Source organism: Equus asinus, chromosome 15 (genome assembly GCF_041296235.1).
Source record: "Equus asinus isolate D_3611 breed Donkey chromosome 15, EquAss-T2T_v2, whole genome shotgun sequence".
Classification (NCBI taxonomy): domain Eukaryota; kingdom Metazoa; phylum Chordata; class Mammalia; order Perissodactyla; family Equidae; genus Equus; species Equus asinus.
The window spans coordinates 6480859-6498666 of record NC_091804.1 but is presented as its reverse complement, the minus strand read 5'-3'; the positions used below and the strand labels follow the sequence as shown (position 1 = coordinate 6498666).

At 43.8% G+C, this 17808-nt stretch overlaps 1 protein-coding gene across 5 annotated transcripts in view; it reads left to right on the top strand.

The window, feature by feature from the left end:
- Positions 1-16414, top strand: part of DTD1 (D-aminoacyl-tRNA deacylase 1) — a 172539-nt gene extending 156125 nt beyond the window's left edge. For all 5 annotated transcript variants that reach the window (XR_011494539.1, XR_011494538.1, XR_011494537.1 and 2 more), the window contains 2 exons: positions 4085-4256; positions 15877-16414. Coding sequence is in view for 1 of the 5 variants with exons in the window: in XM_044748305.2 (XP_044604240.2) it covers positions 4085-4237 (153 nt within the window). In the remaining 4 variants the exon portion in view is untranslated. The remainder of the gene's footprint in view (positions 1-4084; positions 4257-15876) is intronic.
- The last annotated feature ends 1394 nt before the right edge of the window (positions 16415-17808 follow it).

Genomic DNA, 17808 nt, shown 5'->3' with positions numbered 1-17808 from the left:
TGTAATATCCATGTTCAACTAGTTTATTCTTACGCTATGCAATTAGTGCATGAACAGCTTTAATTAAAAAGAAAATCCTTTATTTTCTCATTAGATTTAATCGTGAGTTTGGGAGGTTTGGATCCAGATACTCCAGTCTCTCCTGCTCTGGCCCCCTTTTCCGAGATCTACCATGAGAAGTAGAGGCTGGCCATAGGATGGTTTCCTGGTGCCTGGCAGTGTCCATGTGCCCAGAGCTGCCTTTGGAAGGTTGGACTTCTCTCTAAGGCGCTAGAGCCAGTATGGTTTGGACAATGTCTCCTTTGCAATATGGACACTCTCATCAGTTGATTGAAAAACAAACAAACAAAAAACCAAAAGCACTCCATTTTACTGTTTGTAGATCACGTGTTCACAGGGCCTGCAGTGGTTTATATTCCCCTTGACATGCAGCTCCCTGTTGATTTGAAAGCTGTTGACATTCTACATGAGTCCATATGCAGTACCAATTTCTTTTCTTCTTTTTCTTTCTCATTTGTTTCTTCAAAAAAAAAAAAGATCCAACTGCTTTCTTGCCTTGAGATGTAAATTCCACATTTTGGCTGCATTGGATTCCAAGTTTTCTGAGAAAAGGCTTAAATTTATTAGGTTAGTTCACAATGTTCTCACAGAGAACTTGACTTAGAGGCGTGGAGCCATATGTGGTTAGGGTTGTTTTAAGATAAATAGTGTAAGAGAATCAGTGTTATATCATTTGCAGAAACTCGGGCTGGCCTGTCACTTAAATAATTATCGCACGTGATTCACAAGAGTGGTCCATGGTGGAAGGGGGCGGGGTTTGGGTGGAAGGTCAAATTGACATTTCCGCCTTTAGTGCTCTGTGCTGATGGTGCCTCTGAGTCAGGGCAGAACCAGACGGGCACTGCAGGGACCTGAGGAGCCTCTGGGAAGCCTGCTGTAATTGGGAATTATTCCCCATCGTCCTCCCAGGATCTGGCTTCTCAACAGCATTCAGGAGTAGAAAGTGAGTAACAGGTTGGATCACAAACAGGCCTTTGCGTGAGATTGAATCTTAGCAGTGGGGGCAGGCTTGGTTTCATTACGTCACTGGTGATATTTGCATTTTCTATGTGTGCCTCTAAAGGGGGGAAGCAAATGGATAGGGCCTCTTTTTAGAGTGAAAATCATGCTTTCTCAGTGTCTCACTTGGAGCGTGTTCATGATTGTTTATATATAGTGAGTGTATTAGGTGTCTAGACACATGCACGCGTAACACACAGTCACTGATACAAACGTAAACTGCTGGCAACAGAAGGCAACTTATCGCAGTCTACTGCAGACCATTGGTTTCCAGACGTTTGCATTTCGTGAACTAGGAATATAAAAAATAAAAAATAAATTGACAGGTCCAGCATGGATTTGTCAACTTCGTATTTTCCAAGATCATTAAAAGAATTGTTTTGGTGTTGGATGTTAACTTATTGTGATGATCATTTTGCAATATATAGAAATACCAAATCATTATGTTGTACACCTGAAACTAATATAATGTTATATGTCAATTATATATCAATAAAATATTTTTTTAAGTTTTTAACAATTTTTACTTTTTCTCCCCAAAGCCCCCCGGTACATAGTTGTGTATTTTTAGTTGTGAGTCCTTCTAGTTGTGGCATGTGGGACGCCACCTCAGCATGGCTTGATGACAGGTGCCATGTCCACGCCCAGGATTCGAACCCGTAAAACCCTGGGCCAGTGAAGTGGAGTGTGCAAACTTAACTACTTGGCCACAGGGCTGGCCCCAATAAAAAATTTTTTATTTGTGGTAAAATGCACATAACATAAAATTTACTATCCTAACCACTTTTAACTGTACGGTTCAGTAAGGTTACGTACATTCACGTCATGCAGTCCAAGATCATTTTGTGAAGGAATGAGACTGAAGGACCCCCACCTGCTAGCTTCATCATTTCATAAAAGAAAGAACATTTTCACACTAAAAGGGAAACAAGGAAGGCTGTCATCTTAGATGCAAGAAGTTCTTCCCTAATCTGTAGTAGAGTAGTACAGAGAAAAATAATGGTCCGTGGAAAAATAATAGCACAGAGAAAAATATAGCAAGGAGCTCTATGTAGCCATTATTCAGATTTTAAAAATGCTAACCTTTTGTCATTTTTGCTCCGGGTCATTCCTACTCAAAGTCCCTTTACGTGAACTGTCTGTTACCAGGCCATGGTGAGACAAAGAGCCTGTACCAGAATGAAATCAGCTACACCACTAAGCACACTGTTCAGTAGCTGATACTTCTTCACAGCAGGACTTTGTTGACAAAGGAAGCTGTGTTTTGGTTTACATCCTGGCGTGAGCATCTTGTTATCAGTAGTCCAAGTAGCTATCGCGAGTGGTTTACGTACTGGCACTGGTCAGTAGCTCTGTCCTAGGTCTGGTTTTGTTTTTATTCAAGTAGAAGTTGATGGTTACAGTTGAAGCCCATATATAGTCATTCCACTATGGTCCCATTCGCTCCACTTTCTCCCCAAAGTTAACTAGTGTACTCAAGTTGGTTTGTATTCTCCCAGTCCATACTACGTCTGCGTGAGCCCATTAATGATATATAGTGTTATTTTATGTAAATGGAATCCTGCTGTGTATAGCCTTTGGAAACTGAGTTTGGTTCCCATAACATGAGTTTAAAGACTGAGCATTTTGACATGTAGATCTGAGTTACAGTATTGCTTTCTGTGACTATACCACGTTATATTTTTCTATCCTCCGTCAGTGCTCATTTGTTTGTAGATTTTGCTAATGCAAACAACACTACAGTGCACATTCCTGTGAGCCTTTCCTGTGCCCTAATGAGGATTTACCCAGGGAGTTATCTGGGAGGAGAGTCAGTGGGTCAAAGGTGAGGTGATGTCTTCATTCACAAATCTAATTAGCATGTTAACCAACCTATTTGTTGGCTGCATCTTTTCAGGTAACTGGGGAGTGGGAAAGATAATAAGTCAACCATTAATAAATTTGGTTTTCTGGACCAAAGGGAGAGCTGCCGATTGCTCTATCTAAAGGTTTAGCTCAGAGTCTGTCTGTAATAAAGAGATGATCTGGCGGGTCGGTTACAGTAACTTTTCTTTGTGTCTTTGGGTGTGGGGCAGGGAGCAGCAGGGAGAAGCCAGCCCTTCCTTAAGTTCCCCCTTGCCATGTGAACTGTAAAATGCTAGCAGATTGGGTCTGGGAGGCAGGTGAAACTGGGTGTTGCAGTCTCCCAGGCTTTGTTACAGTTGGCTTTTTTGGTCTAAGAAAATCCCGTGGGCCGAACCTTGGCTGGTCTCGTCTGACGAGTTTCTCCGCAGGCCCCTCTGCATGGCCATGCTGCTGCTCGGAGTGTCAGTGGTCTGAGTTTCCTTCAGCCGTCTAGTCTGTGGTTTCTTTGAACAAGTTGGGGAGACATCCAGGAGGGAAGTGGACCCAGGGTCCTTTAGATGTCAGAGGCGTGTCCCTAGGTGGCCTGGAGGAAGTCTGGGAGGCCTCCTGTGGCCAGCGTGCACGTAGCCAGCTAGGAGCACTCATGGCTTTGGCTACTGAGGAGTCAGGCTCCAGTCTCAAAGACCAAACCGAGAACTGAGGCAATGGCTAAACGTACTTAATGTGTTCTCCTCACAGCCTTCTCTGTTATCTCAGCAAACAGTGGGGCATTTTGATACTCTTTAGAAAACAGGAAGTAGGAAGATAATTTGATGAGGAAAAGCTAAAGAGACGTCAAAGAAAAAAATAACAGACTAAAAGCCTTTTCATTTATAGGGCTCTTCTCAGTCTGTCAAAGAAGCCTGTTAGTTGACCATCCCCAAATACTGCATGACAAGTTGAGTTACTGGCGGGGAAAGTCTGAGAGAGACCACGTGTATGACTGATCTGTGTTCATGGTTTGGGGCCTGCCTGGTAAGCAGATTGTGTACGATTCGACACACCTGAACCACGTGGTACATACACCAGGTTATCAGACAGAAGCTTTTTTAGTGGTGGCTGCCTGTGAAGTAATTGGTGTTTTGGTATACAGGCACATGTTTACATTTGTAAAATAATTCTTTCTGTTTTTTATAATCAGCTGTCAAAGCTTGAAAAACAGCAGCAGAGGAAAGAAAAGACCAGAGCCAAAGGGCCTTCTGAATCAAGCAAAGAAAGAAACACTCCTCGGAAAGAAGACCGCAGTGCCAGCAGCGGGGCTGAGGGCGACGTGTCCTCCGAGCGGGAGCCCTAGGCCTGGGGGCGGACCTCAGGTAGCAGCTTCCCCTCCCTGCGTAACTTTGTCTTCTCACGTTTTGGGCAAACAGCAACAAATAGAGGACCGAATGGCTTTTGAGGCAGAATTCATTTTATGGACATTCCTCTATCACTTCCTTAAATCTGCTGCCCTCCACGGTGGAGAGAAAATTTGAGATGCAGGAGTGTCAGATACCCGTGGGCCTGGGTATTCACTTCGGAGGAGGTTGCCTGGAAGTGCTGCGTTCCTGGATTGCCTGCTTCGGTTGGCAGCTCCTACTGCCACTAGCATTTCTAGTGTTCGCAGATCCTGGCAACTCCTACTGCCATTAGCATTTCTAGTGTTCCCAGATCCTCATCCAGCCCAGGAGCTTTGCCTGAGCTCCTGTGGGCGCTCCCTCTTCTCCATGCTTGCTCTCAGCAGCTCCAGTGGAGGCCATGGTCCTCTGCAGCAGCCTGTTCTCATAATTTCTTGTTTCATGTTCTGCCATCCTTCACTTCATCATGCATGACAGTGCCAGTTTACTCTTCTTAAAACAGGATTTTATTCTTATCACGTCCATGCCAGGAATGCATCGCAGTTTACTATAGCCTTGAGGTCCATCTGCCTGCCTGAAGATCAGAGGCCTCTAAAATTTGACCCAGTCGTCTAATGGCCCTTTGCTCAAGTTCATCCCCTCAGTGAACACATTATTGAAAGCCTCTTTCTTGTCAGGAGTCCACAAGTTCAGGAAGAAGCATAGAAATAATGCTGCTGCAGCATGGTGCACTGTGGTGATGATGGGAATGTGAAGTGGGGTGGACCGGGCAGTGGGGGAGCTCCACAGTGGGGAGGACTCTGGAACTGGGCCTTGAAGGACTTGTAGAAATGGGGAGATGAGAGGAGGGGGTAGGGAGCTGCCTAAGCCAAGGGAAGAACAGGTGCAAACATTGCTGGGGGAGGGACAAGGACAGATGAGTTTTGGAACAGAGCTAGTGAAGAATGGCTGAAGCATTGGGTTCAGTTGGGTGGGTTGTCTAGGGAGATGGGAGTTGCTCTGAAGTTAGAGAAGTAGGAGGGTTCTGGATCATAAAGGATCCGGTATGCAACTGTGAGAAATTTGGATTTCATCCTGGGGTGATGGAAACCTCCGAAAGGTTTTAAGTCTACAAGAGATGTAATCAGATACAAAGTTTTAAAAGATCACCCCAGCAGCCTTGAGGAGTGAGGCTGGGAGCAGATAGACCAGTTAGGAGGCAGTCGCAGAAATCAAGATAAGACGTTATAGTGGGACTAGAGAGGAAGGAGGGATTGAAAGGTGTAAAGGAAACAGAATCATTTCAACTTGGTGACTAGTTAGATTTGGGACAGGAAGCATCTAGAATGACTTAGGCTCCTAGTTTGAATGATGCAGTGAACACAGAAGGTGGGGATCTCAGATGAGACCTGGTTTGAGCATACTATGTTGAGGGTACCTGCTGGCAGCCAGGGGGATGTTAGTAGTCTGTTGACTCTGAGGGTCCAGAGCTGCGGAGCGAGGTCCAGGCCTACATTTTGGAGTCTTCAGCTAATAGACTGTGTGGTTCAAACCAAGGTGGCAGATGAGTTTTCCCTGGAGATGCCAAATTGCAAGAGAGGAGAACGTTAGTAAGATAATTTTCTGCCTTCTGAAAGGAAGTAGAGGTCAGAAGTCTGTATTCACAGGGTCCTTTAGGACGCAGACCACCAGATCCTGAGATATGTTACAAAGCCCATAGTAATAATTGGGTGCAGTGTTACCAGCTCACAAACAGACCAAAGAAACAGAACAGACAGCTTAGAAAGGATGGGTTGTTGATTCATTGATAGTTTTAAGGGGTGAGAAGCTCTGGATAATAAATCCTATTGTCCTGTTGACTTTTCCCCCAGTCACTATATTTTCTTCCACTGTAACCTCAGGGACATGACAGAGCTGTGGTCACTGGTCTTGGCTACTTTATCTCGAACACTCACCTGATCAGAGGGAATTTCCTTCCTTTGTCTGTCACAATCGCAGCCCTGCCTGTTTCTTGATCTTGATGCTCTGGCTTAAAGCCATTGATGCGTATTCATGAACTGAAATAGTTGGTATGAGTTAGGGAGAGTCTTCTGAAATGTGGTATTTCGTGTCTAAAGAATGTTAAATATTCATGAGTATACAATAACGTTTTACTTGGTATTTATGTCACATAAAACTTCCATTCCTACTCCTCCAGAACTTTGTGATGATTTGCTCATATTAGGTCAGTTTTGTCATCACAGTATTGCTAGCGCTTCTGATTTACACTCTGTCTAGAAATCCTAAATCTGAAGGAGTGAAATATGCCACATAAAGGCAGTGTGCAGAGCAGTTCTTTAAGTTAGTTTTATAATTATGCTAATTAAATGGGTGCGGCAGTAACCCAGAAACTCATTAAGTTCTTACTTCCATCCAACCAATTTGTGTGTGACAATAAGTAAGTTACTTAATTTCTGCTTCCTTGGTTTTTCTTCTGTTAACTATGTGAGTAAAACTCATTCCTTTCGTCAGTGATACTGGGAAAAGCAGGCAGGTAGAAGCCACAGTGCCCAGTGACTGTCCTAGCAGGCTGGGCCGGGAGGGACAAGCTCATGGGGACTCTCCCGCCGTGTTTCTGCAAGCTTCTCCAGCTTCGCCTGCCCCCAGGGACGTGTTGGGAGAGACCAGACCAACTCCTGCACCTGTGCCTAAAGGAAGACTAAGGACAAGTTAATCCGATGGCCAGGGGCCGTCATTCGTTAGGCCAAGTTTTCGGAGTGGGTAGTTCCTGAGTCCAGAAGTGGAATCCAGACTGGATACTTCCTATTTTCACTCCTTGGGCTGAGGCAGCTGCCCAGCCTGCATGCTGTTTTCTCTTTTGGCCCCCTCAGGCACGGCACCATCTATTTCCCTTCAGTTGTAAAACTACAAATAATAACCTTTCTCCAGGGAATTGGGACCTTACAACAAGTTTAAAAAATTTCAAATTTTCAGACTCTCATGATGACCTCAATGAATAGAAAAGGAATAAAAATATAAGCGCTCCCAGTAACAAAACCCAGTTTATCAATCTAAATACACACTCACACTCACAGACACATTCGGATATGCCTGCAGCTTTGTATTTTCAAAACGGCTTTAGGAATTCTAATGCCACCTAGTTGATTCCTTTCTTGATTGCATTATCAACTTGCTAATATATTTTATAAATTTATTGTCTTGACTTTTGCTTTAAGTATGTCTGAACACGACTTCTAAAATCTTTGTTTAGGGCCGGCCCAGTGGCGCAGTTTACATGTTCCGCTTCCGTGGCCCAGGGTTCGCCGGTTCAGATCCCGGGTGCGGACATGGCACCACTTGGCAAGCCATGCTGTGGCAGCCGTCCCACATAGAAAGTAGAGGAAGATGGGCACAGATGTTAGCTCAGGACCAGTCTTCCTCGGCAAAAAGAGGAGGATTGGCAGCAGATGTTAGCTCAGGGCTAATCTTCCTCAAAAAAAGAAAAAAAAATCTTTGTTTAATTTATAGAGGAGTATTGGATTCTGTTACTTTTTAAATCAGTGCAAAACATAACAACGTGAAGACCTTCATTTGCATTAGACTTTGGCCTCAGAATAATCCCAGTAGAGAGTATACTATGGGGATCAGTGTCCTGTGGCCACTGGGCAGCCTGCGCGTGATTTTCCCATTTCTGTGGGCAAGAAAAACTCCTGAGGGCCCCAGGCTTAAAGGAAGAGACAGTAACTGTGTATCGCGGAACATCCAGGAGGACACGTCTGCAGAAAGAAAACTGAGCACACAGAAAGAAGGGCCAGAGGTGGGAGTGAGCGTTTCTTCCCAACATATCCCAAATTTAAGAGGTTAAATTTCTCATAGACTTGTAGGGGTCTATTGTTTGCTTCTGTAAAGTTGATGACATTTTTAAAAACTTGTCATTGTGTTTGTTCTCAGGGTAGTGCAGATTGGGTAGCATCAAACTTGGGGTAAATTGTACTATTGTTTCGTTAGCCACCCAAAAAGAGCTAGCCAGGGAGGGGACACAGCAGCAGGAGAAGCAAACCCAAGGGGCACAGCATTTTGAAAAGAGGACGCAGATATGTTTTCCTTCCCTCTCTCTGTGAGTCAGGTTCGCTGTAGCTGTAGCATCATTATGGCCCAGGGGAGAGGGTGAAGGAAGAGGGATGGTGTGGGGGAAGCCCCTGCCTGGCAGGAGGGAAGGTGAAAGAAAGCTCTCAGGTTAGGAGAGACAGTGGGAGAGAGAAGAGGGACACACGGAGGGGACGCCAGAGGCCACACCTGGCGTTCTGGCTTCCTGCTGCAGACCAAAATCCCTGGGGTAGGAGTTAGATGATGGGAAAGCCGGAAGCCATGGGGGCTGTGCCATGGTCCCTGGTGGGAATTCTGGAAGGAGACTGCTCCGCACGGTGGCTCCAGGTCTCCATCAGGCTGAGTAGAAGGCGGGGCAGGACATGGTTAGGCATCAGGAGGCAGAAGGAGTTAACGGAGGGTCTTACTTGCCCTGTGAGGGGTGCAGAAGAGAGCTGTCTTGGGGGGTCTCTTGGGCTGACTGTGGGTTCTCAGTGGAAAGACCCTGGGTGAAGGGAGCCTGCCCCACAGGCTGTGAGGGGCAGCTTCACTGAGGAGGGCAGAGGGGTCATGGCCTCAGCTCTTTACATGACCTCCCTCTGACCTCCTGGGTCAGACTTGAGGGGAGAGCTGAGGTGAGGCCAAGTCAGCCAGGGAGGACCTCTGGCCCCTGAGCAATTGAGCGCCCCTCAGTAGTGTGCACCAAGGCCCTGGTGCTGAGCCACAGAGGCCGCTGAGGACTGAGCTGTTTTGATACCAAGGTGGGACAGAGTTAGTGTGTGTTCAAGATTTCCCCTGCTCAGCGGAATAGCGGCTTGTGAGGAAGTTTGTATGGTCCATGAAAATGCGGAAGCCACATTTTCTTTGCACACTTATGTAGTTCCATCAGGGTTTTTGACGAAGTGCACAAGGAAAGCCGTTCATTTATTGACAGTTTAAGGTGGGTGTCTAGCTGCAATCATTCAAACCAGAGATGGCAGCAGAGGCCTGGGGCCTGTGCCGACATCCCGGCATGAATGGATGTAAGTGAGGGGTCCTCTGAGCCTTCCTGCTGGCTGCCTCTGAGACACCTCCAGCCAGCCGAGGACCAGGGAGGGGCTGGGCACCCCCCTTCTGGGATTTTAGCCATGTTCCAGGAACTGAAGACTCCAGAGGGGCCAGGACTGAACTATGGCTGGCCCTCCAGTGATATACTTGGGCTTTTTCTTGCCCATGGGCTTTTGTTGCCCTTCTGCTAAAATCTGTTGTCCCAGTAGACCCACAAAATCACCACCAAATATTCAGATACTTGGAAGAGCTGAATTAAGTAGTGACAGATGGAAGGTGACCTTGGCATTTGCTTCGCTCCACAGAAAAACAGCAGCCATTCCCCCACCCCACATAAAGGGAGCTGCAGTTTTCATTTGCTTTTCTTTAAAAACAGAGCCCTTGGGAGCCTCGCAGGCCCTGAGGAAAGCAGCTTTGAGTTTCCAAGGCATGAGAGAGAGAGAAAAAACAAAAGAAAATGGAAGGAGAAACCACTTGGTCTTCAGCATATTTTTCTTTGACAATGAGTCAAAAACCTTCATAGTTCAGAGGACATTCCCAGGGTGTCAACATTTCTCTATCACATTGCCAACATTGTTTCTTATTTTATCAGATGGATGTGAAACTGCTAAAATGAACTCCGTTTGCCCTCTGTCCCACTCCTTGCAGCTCCTCACCTCGTGGGAGGACTCGGGTTTCCCGTGAGGCTACAGTTCAGTTCCCCGCTTCAGGCGCATAGCTCCAGGTGCCGGGCAGCCTCCCACTAAGGGAGTGTGGTCCCCGCCTTTGACTGCAGGTTCCAGTGTCACCTCGTTTGTGTATTTAGTCAACTACCGTCACTAAGGTGTGAAAGGAGCAGGCTTCTCACCAGTGCCCCCCATTTCTGTCCTCAAATGTCAACACACTCGAAACCAGACAAGGAAAGTGTTTTGGAAGCTGCCGTCTGTTTGCTTTTTCAACTTGACCTTTGAATAGTAAGATGTGTCTTGGCTGAGCACAGTTCTTCCTAACAAGCTAGAGCAGCGTGCATGGGAGGGGTATGTGTGTGCGTCTGCCTGTGTGTCTGTGTGTATTCTGTTAAAAGGATATTCCGTCACTTCTCACTGTTTTTTCCCCTGTAGAAGGTGGGATCTCTTTCATTCCTAGAGCTTCACTTTGCCTCCCTGTGTCAGCATTCACACCACTTTCCCAGTGTTCTGGTACTTCATGTACACCATATCTTCTTTATCCAATCCTCAGTTGATGGGCACTTAGGTTGCTTCCACATCTTGGCTATTGTAAATAATGCTGCAATGAACATAGGGGTGCATGGGACTTTTGGAATTGCTGATTTCAAGTTGTTTGGATAGATACTCAGTAGTGGGATGGCTGGGTCATATGGTATTTCTGTTTTTAATTTTTTGAGAAATCTCCATACTGTTTTCCATAGTGGCTGCACCAGTTTGCATTCCCACCAACAGTGTATGAGGGTTCCTTTTTCTCCGCAACCTCTCCAACATTTGTCACTTTTTGTTTTGGTTATTTTTGCCGTTCTAACAGGTATAAGGTGATATCTTAGTGTAGTTTTGATTTGCATTTCCCTGGTGATCAGCGATGATGAACATCTTTTCGTGTGTCTATTGGCCATCCGTATATCTTCTTTGGAGAAATGTCTGTTCATGTCCCCTGCCCATTTTTCACTTGGGTTGATTGATTTTTTGTTGTTGAGCTATGTGAGTTCTTTATATATTATGGAGATTAACCCTTTGTCAGATAAATAACTTGTAAATATTTTTTCCCAACTAGCGGGTTGTTTTTTTGTTTCAATCCTGTTTTCCCCTGCCTTGAAGAAGCTCTTTAGTCTGATGAAGTCCCATTTGTTTATTCTTTCTATTGTTTCCCTCATCTGAGGAGTTATGGTGTCCAAAAAGATCCTTTTGATACTAATGTCAAAGAGTGTACTGCCTATATTCTCTTCTAGAAGACTTATTGTTTCAGGTCTAATCTTTAGGTCCTTGATCCATTTTGAGTTTATTTTTGTGAATGGTGAAAAAGAATGGTCAATTTTCATTCTTTTACATGTGGCTGTCCAGTTTTCCCAGCACCATTTGTTGAAGAGACTTTCTTTTCTCCATTGTAGGCCCTCAGCTCCTTTGTCGAAGATTAACTGTCCATGAATGTGTGGTTTTATTTCTGGGCTTTCAATTCTGTTCCATTGATCTGTGCATCTGTTTTTGTACCAGTACCATGCTGTTTTGATTACTGTAGCTTTGTAGTATGCTTTGAAGTCAGGGATTGTGATGCCTGTGCATGTGGATATTTAAATGTAAATTAGTTAAGATTAAATAAAATTTAAAATTCATTTCCTCAGTCACAGTAGTCTATTTCAAGTGCTCAGTAGCCACTTCTGGGTGGTTGCTGTCATATTGGACAGTGCTGATACAGAACAATTCTGTCATTGCAGAAAGTTCAGTTGGATAGCACTAACCTAGAGGGATCGAGTTCAGATTTTAAGACCATCATCTGAAACACTGTAAGTTCTGTAAGACCGACATGGTTAAATCTATACAAATATACATGAGAAATAGACGGGGTAGACTTTAAGCGAAAAAATTAAGAACTGCTGCCAGACTTTGTTCCTTCCACTATCAGGTAACATCAGTTTTTTTCCTGCTTGCTTTGTTATATCACACCAAGCTTTCCTTTCTTAATTAAGAAGTTGAATCACCGTTCCCATCTTCTCATCACCAAGTCAGGACCATCAGGACTCCAGCAAAGGAGGTGATTCTCTATTGTGACAGTTGAGCAGCGGGCTCACTGGAATCTCTAACAATGCTGGAAGGTCCAAGTGAACCCTTCGCTGCTAACGTTGACTTCCAGCAGCCTTCATGTCTTCACAGGACAGCCTTCCTCTTCTAGGTAATGAATTCAGACTAGAGGCCCAGCCATGACCTGAAATAAATAAAAGCTCGGTTCTTCTGATCGTGGTTTGGAGAGCAGCTCTGTGGGGTGTGTATATTGACTCTAGCACGTACGTCTTGTGGTTCTCGAATCACCTGAAGCCAGAAGCAGATCAGCTGGAAGTCACCATCTCTGAGAGACTCAGTGTTTAAACAGACTGTTGAGGGGTTCCTTGCTCCTTGCCCCTGACGTTCGCAGGCAGTAAAAGAGAAGCAGCTTCTTTCATAAGGCTGTGAAATTGTGGTGCTGAGTTATCAGGCACTTCTTAGTGCTGCCTGTCAGATGCCCCCCACCATCCCCTTGCCTACAGCTCGTGTCTGCCCTCAGATAGCTCACTTGGCTGCAGGGACATCAAAACAATGCATTGGAAATAGATATCATCCTCTCAACAGCTCTCTGGGGAGGCACATTACCCCTTCTCCAGGGTTTCTAAATTTCAAGACTCAGTGTCCTCCCTTTTGTAGAGAATCGTGTGTTTATCACTTGAACATGACTTCCGTTCAGCGCTTCTAATCTGGCGAATGGACCTCACAGATAGCGCATTCCCACCTCCCCATTCATGCTTCCAGCCGTGTGGGCTTCATGATCTCCAGCTACTTCCAGTTGCTAGCCAGCAGTCTGGCTCCTTGGTTTTTCTATTGTTATGTTCAAGAAAATGAGAAGGAGCATTTGTTAAAAGTGACATTGGAAATAAAAAGTGTCTGCTGACCAATCCATGTATCATGATGGGGCAGTGTCTTTCAGGCAGAACAGTGTCTGCTGCTGGCCAGTAGGCTCTTGCATGCAGTTTGGGAGCCAATCACTCCTAATGTTAATGCTGATAGTATGATGAGGTCTGCCATTAGGGCTCCCACTAGTAGCACAGTTGATTAAGGTTGAGTGCTTTATAAAGTCTCTATGCCTGAGTGGTTTACCTAAAAACTTTGAGAACCCCTGGGTTGAAACCTCTCAGGATTTCTTTCAGTTCTATGATTCTCTGGGAGAGAACTGGAATTCCTAAAAATCATCGTTCTCTTATAAAATTTCTTTTGAAAGCCATTTTTATTACAACATTAACGCTTATTCATTATAGAAAATTTCAAACATGCCAGAATGCTCAAAGAAGAAAATAAAAGGCATCTGCCATCTCATTGTTCTAAGATAATCATTATTAACATGATGCTTTTATAACGTTTTCTCTGAGCCCATAATTCTATATCTCTAATTTTATAAAGTTAGAGACGTAATGTTACCTGCTTTGTCTTCTAGCAGAATAACACTTTCTAGGTCACTTATTCTTCTGAGGTAAACCTTATCATTTCCATCTGCACATCAAACATTTGAGGGGCTGGTCTGGTGGTGCAGCGGTTAAGTTCACACGTTGCGCTTCTCGACGGCCTGGAGTTTGCCAGTTCAGATCCTTGGTGTGGACATGGCACGGCTTGGCAAAAGCCATGCTGTGGTAGGCGTCCCACGTATAAAGTAGAGGAAGATGGGCATGGATGTTAGCTCAGGGCCAGTCTTCCTCAGCAAAAAGAGGAGGATTGGCAGTAGTTAGCTCAGGGCTAATCTTCCTCAAAAAAAAAAAAAAAACATTTGAAATATACATTTATTATCCCAAAGCATTAAAACATGTGGAATATTTAATTGGAGTAAATGTAAAAGAAAAATGTACTCAAGCAGGATCTCGAAGCTCATTTTAAGTTCAAAAACAAAGGTGTTAATCTGTGCCAAGAAGATGGAGTTCTCCAAAGGTCAATGTGAGAACCAATTTCAGGATTTCATTTATTAGTATTGCAAGCGAGGAGAGAGGCCCCAGGTTCTTAGGTTTGGGTTAACATCTTGATTAAAATATAGGAGCAAATGAGTTGCTTTTCTTGACTTAAAAATGGAAGTAATGTGGTCCCCTGGTGGTCTTTCAGATATCTCGTAGGAAGCAGTGCAAAACTGTGACAGGTGAGTTTCAGAGCATGAGGGGAGACCTCAGGGGAAATTTCGATACTTTGTGTGGGTCCAGATAGAACCATGTGGGCCCATGGACCTTGGTATCAAACTGGACTCAGGAATGGCAGGCTGTTAATTCCATCCAGGCATCTGTTCATAATACAGCACTTAAGAATGTGACCCATGTGAGCACATCCAGAAGCTTGTTCCTAGATGGGGCATCACCACGTGCAACTCTCGTTATCAGCATCTTTTGCTTTTACTGAACTTCATTCAATTAAAATTTAGATCTGAGGGAGTAGAAACTACTCTGTTAAGTTTGGGGTTAAAACTCTTGGATGACAAATGCCTGCTTCAGAAATATTGACAAGACCAGCTGGTTTTTGCTGTAGCCTCAGAATTACAAAGGGAAACTCAAGACTCTTGGACATTTTATACCAAAGAACTACCATCCTTGGAGCAGTATTAAAAATATCCCAAGAACAAGTGTTTAGTTTATTCCCTGTCCCTATGCTTTATTTAGGCTCCACACCCCTCTGACTCCCTCATTGTTAAAAGGATTTGGAAATGAGGCTTTTCTGTCTTTTTTCAAGGAATTTGTTCATTTCATCTATGTTGTCTAATTTATGGGCATAAAGTTTGTGATATATTGTTTTTATCCTTTTAATATCTATAAAATCTGTACTGATGTTTCCTCTTGATTTCTGATATTCGTAACTTGTATCTTTTCTCTTTTTTCTTGGTGAGTCTGGCAAGAGGCTTATAAGTTTTATTGACTTTTTCATTCATTTTCTCTTTAGTTTTTCTGTTTGAAATTTCATTAGTTTCTGTCCTTATCTTTATTATTCCCCTCCTTCTGCTTGTTTTGGGTTTACTTTGCTTTTATTCTTTTAATTCCTTAAGGTGGAAACTCAGATTATTGACTAATTATTTTCTAATATAAGCATTTAATGCTATGAATTTCCCTCTAAGCACTGCCTTAGGTGAATGTCACAAATTCTGATATGTTGTACTTTTATATTCATTCTCTTTTCTTTTATCCTTATTTTTTTTTTTTTTTTTTTTGGTGAGGAAGATTCTCCCTGAGCTAACATCCATTGCCAATCCTACTTTTTTTGTTTTGCTTGAGGAAGATTAACCCTGAGCTAACATCTGTGCCAGTCTTCTTCTTTCTTTTTTTTGTATGTGGGATGCCTCCACAGCATGGCTGACCAGTGGAGTAGGTCCATGCCCAGGATCTGAACCCATGAACTCAGGCCACTGAAGCAGAGCGCACAGAACTTTAACCACTCTGCACAGAGCTGGGCCCTCATATTCATTCACTTTAAAATGTTTTATTATTTTCCTTGTGACTTGTCTTTGATGCAGAGGCCGTCTAGAAGTCTGTTGTTTAATTCCTAGATGTTTGGTTTCATGTCTTTCTGAGCCTAAGAATGAAGTTCTAATAAATTGGAAGCTCTTTGGCGGGAAGGTATATGGATTTATACCTGACAACACGGCAGATTTTTCACAGTAAAGTGAAACACTGTCATGCCATTGTCATTGTATGAACTTGAAAAAGGATTATCTTCAGCTATTTTGTTATACTTGGTCATATTTTTTAATAGAATTTGAGGCAAATTTTGGGACCTTTCTGAGTTATGTGTCTTATCTTTGTTCTTTTCAGTGCATTTTCATTGGGCAGAACTGGATCCTGAAAAATTCATGAAAGATGCTAAGCACCTACTCGGCTTTAAGAATTTGGAACTGAATCGTGAGAAGGAAGACAGAAATAAAAGATTGAATAGCCCTGCAAAAAAACACCAAAGGAACGTTACCATTTTCTGTTGTTGCTGTGGTCTAATGGGGCGGGGGTGCTGCCAGTGCAGGGGAGCGCCCTGTGCACATGGCAGCAGGGCATACACCCATGCCTCCCCCACGGGAAGGCTTTGTTGGTTCCTATGATGTCTTGGCTTGCTTTTGGGACGGGCTGGCCCAACATCATTTGTCATCAAGTCCTTTCACACTGTGGTGTATTTCTGCGTGTCCATGATGGGTCTCAAACACATTCATGCTGTCCATGTTTTTCCCAGCGCTGGCCAATCCAGGGTCCGTGTTAAGGTGTAAAGAGAACAATCATCAATGATAATGTATTGTGTGAGACCTTTGCATCTTGTAAATTTTCTCTTTTTTCTAAAAAGAAATAAAACTCCAAATCTCAACAAGCCATTTTATTACTAAAGAAATCCTGCTGTGTTTCTGCATAACAGTTTTGTTGATAGAAATGCAATGTGTCAGAACCCTTTCTCTATGTATCTACACTTCTTTTCAAGTAACCCTCTTACAGGAGGCCTTCCCTGAGTGGCCCACACAGGCCTCTGATTCCACGGTGAGAGCCTATCTATGGTAATTTGTAGTCAATGACATTTTACTTGGACATGAGATGGCAGGAAAGGGGAGTGTACATGGGAGGGAATCCAGTTTTGGAATGGACAGATGAAAGACCAATTGTAGCTGCCATATCTGGTCTGTTGACTTTTGGGAGGTGGGAGAAAGGCCCCAGCTTGTCAGCTCATATAGATGCCCCTTTTCTGGGAGCTGCATGGTTGTCCATATATCCAAACCAATGTCCCCACAGTTACGTGAAGAAAGAACCACATTCTACCAAAGAGTTTCTCAGTTCATTTTAATCCACTAGTGACACAGCTATAGTGATCATTTTTAGGCATTATATGATGTTAATAGTAATATATATATTATTATAAGTATATGTGTATATTACTATATGTAATATATATTTATGTAACGTACCTATAATATATGAATGCTTGTTTAAACAGAGCTATCCTCTGTTGAACTGCTTCTTGCTTAACTATAGAAGAGACTTCCTTACTTGGCATTTTTGTGATGCTGAAACTCTATCTGGGACCTTTATTATAACAGCTGAGTCCCTCTCTTCTGACCTAGTTGTCTACTGCAGATAAAAACATAGTTAGAAAATGTGAGGGGAAAAAGAGCTCAAATCACATCTCCAGTGTACATTCAACTACTTGGAATATGGAGTTAGAAAGGGGTTGGGTTCGCCAGATTGCGTTATTCCGAACCACACAGATGGCTAGTATAATCCATGGTGGTTTAAACCTCTAGATTTGAAATCCTTACATCCCAGATGCAAATCTCTGGTCAGCTCCCCGAGCTCCATGGGCGGCGTGATCCAGAAAGCTCTCCCGTTTGAGTTATCTAAGTCGGTTTTTACAGAGTGAATTCAAATTCACTTTAAAGTTACTTGAATCTATAGTTTCGTAAACTCAGCTGTAGGGTTATGGACTTGCTGAACAGATGTGTCAGACATTTGCCTGCTACAACACTTTATCACCACCAGTTAAGCTTACTGAACAGCTGCAGCTTGTCCTTGTAACCGCGGGTAACAAGGATGGCGGAGAGAGAAGAACTAATGGGCTTGACGTTTGGACGGTGGTAAAATGAGAAAGACCCTTGAAGCCCGCTGTCCAGTTTCTGGATCCCATTTTAAAGGGACTTAGACGAATTGGAGTATGAGCAGCATCATGTGGTTGCCTTGCTGAAGGGCCTGAAAACCATAAAGGAGAAGAGCTGAAGG